Source organism: Condylostylus longicornis, unplaced genomic scaffold (genome assembly GCF_029603195.1).
Source record: "Condylostylus longicornis isolate FDR11 unplaced genomic scaffold, ASM2960319v2 ptg000052l, whole genome shotgun sequence".
Classification (NCBI taxonomy): domain Eukaryota; kingdom Metazoa; phylum Arthropoda; class Insecta; order Diptera; family Dolichopodidae; genus Condylostylus; species Condylostylus longicornis.
This window is the reverse complement of record NW_026578021.1, coordinates 735,397-737,500: the sequence shown is the minus strand read 5'-3', so window position 1 is coordinate 737,500 and position 2,104 is coordinate 735,397. Positions and strand designations below refer to the sequence as shown.

The window sequence follows — 2,104 nt, the reverse complement described above, 5'->3', positions numbered from 1 at the left end:
TTCCTTCCGTTTAGTAGCGTGATTGCAGCTGCGCAGCTATAGACATAGGTATTTAACTGTTCATAGCTTGTAATTTCTGGTGCAATCTTTGGGATTACCTTTGAGTTTGTTAAATCTACCAACTTGAGTAGATTCTGGGTTATTTTTTGAGTTGGTATCCTTGGTCCACTAGTGTATTCAAGAGAAGTAAACATAATTATTGAATTCAGGACCTCAGTTTCTATTTGCTCGCTGAGATTCGCATTCTCTTCGGTGGGGGCGCTGGGCACACCTTCATCAGCTCCACGTTGGTTATCTGCCCGATTATTGAGACTGTTGAAGCTATCTCCTCTCCTTGGCGCGACTCTATTTGCAGCTTCTTGAGAACCTGGATCTGGGTAAGCTACAACATCTTGCATATTGGTGTTCCTTTCATTAGCGATGATATCTTGTTGAACTTCAGCATATATGCGGTTCCTGGTGGCCTCTGGTACTAGGTTATTCCTTATTATTGCAGCTCTACGGTCAGCCAGGTTTTGTTCATTAATGTGTGTGAGCTCCGGGTATTTACGCATAAATTCCTCTCTTAACCTCTGCCTGTATGATGTTAAGTCACTTTCACAGCGGGTAATTTGATAATATGTTTTGAGAATGAATTCGTTCATAGAATTCCTCCACATAATTCTCCGCCTTGGCAGGCCTGCTCTTGTGGTCAGTGGCCGCACTTGCGCCGCTGAAACACCCCGAGCAGGCATGATGTTATATTGGTTTTGTCATTTTGGTTGTTGTTGCTAATTGCTCGTTCTTGTGTCACTGGCGACTCCTCTTCTCGCGAAGCCGAGCCCGAGCCGGTAGCCGTGACTTCTACCGACCTTTGAGTGCATATCCTCACTCTCATTTCTTCATTTTCATTACTTGAGTCCATATTGTTTTTATGCTTCACCAAACTTTCGTATGGGTTGGGGTAATTAGTTGCCGAAGCCGCCCCGCCACGTCAAGGCTTATCCCCGGGGGGTTATTATTATTATTATTATTATTATTATTATTATTATTATTATTATTATTCTTATTATAATTATTATTATTAAAATAATAATTATCATTATTATTCTTCTTCTTCTTCTTATTATTATTATTATTATTATTATTATTATTATTATTATTATTATTATTATTATTATTATTATTTTTATTATCATTATTGTTATCATTATTGTTATTACTGTTATAATTATTATTTTAATTATAATTATTTTTATTATTATAATTATTATTATTATTATAATAATTATTATTATTATTATTCTTATTATAATTATTATTATTATTATTATTATTATCATTATTTTTATTATTATTATTATTATTATTATTATTATTATCATTATTACTTTTATTATTTTCAGCGCTATTATTATCACCATCATCATCGGTATTATTTTTATTATTATTATTATTATTATTATTATTATTATTATTATTAAAAGTTTAAGTGTAGTTTGGTGTAGGACAAATAAAACAATGTTCTTTAACTTTTCACCAACGTTTCGATTTAATTTTAAATCTTCATCAGGGCTAAAATAATAATTTTATGTGACAATAATGTTTTTATAATATGTTATACATCTCTTATATGTATACTTATATTAAGTTATTGAACAAATTTTAATTTGATTCTAACATAATTAAGTAACTCAATAGCTTTAATCCATGAACTTATATAAGTGAAATGATACACATAGAATTAAACAAAAACAACATAAATTACAAAACAGATACAGATAACTTAAATTCATTTTATAAATCTGTGATTATGAAATTTCAAAAAATTAAAACAAGCGGTAACCCCAATAGAGTAAACAATAGATCAAAACTACAAACAGCTGATTCGTGATATTTTTATTTTTAATATAGTTTAAGTTTTGTAAGAGTCTAGTTTTGTCGCATTTACAATTTGTGTTAATTTATTTTATTTATTTCTTTATTAAAAACAATAAGTGACGATTTTAAAAATTTTAGTAAGTTCATTGATTAAAGCTATTGAGTTACTTAATTATGTTAGAATCAAATTAAAATTTGTTCAATAACTAAATGTAGGTATACATGTAATAATAAAAATAATAAT

At 29.2% G+C, this 2,104-nt stretch overlaps 1 protein-coding gene across 1 annotated transcript in view; it reads right to left on the bottom strand.

Moving 5' to 3' along the window:
- LOC129611562 (uncharacterized) overlaps nt 1-659 on the bottom strand; it is a 3,346-nt gene extending 2,687 nt beyond the window's left edge. The window contains exon 1 of the mRNA XM_055524757.1: nt 1-659. This exon is cut by the window's left edge and continues 127 nt beyond it. Within this exon, the coding sequence (XP_055380732.1) occupies nt 1-659 (659 nt within the window).
- Nucleotides 660-2,104: the final 1,445 nt, after the last annotated feature.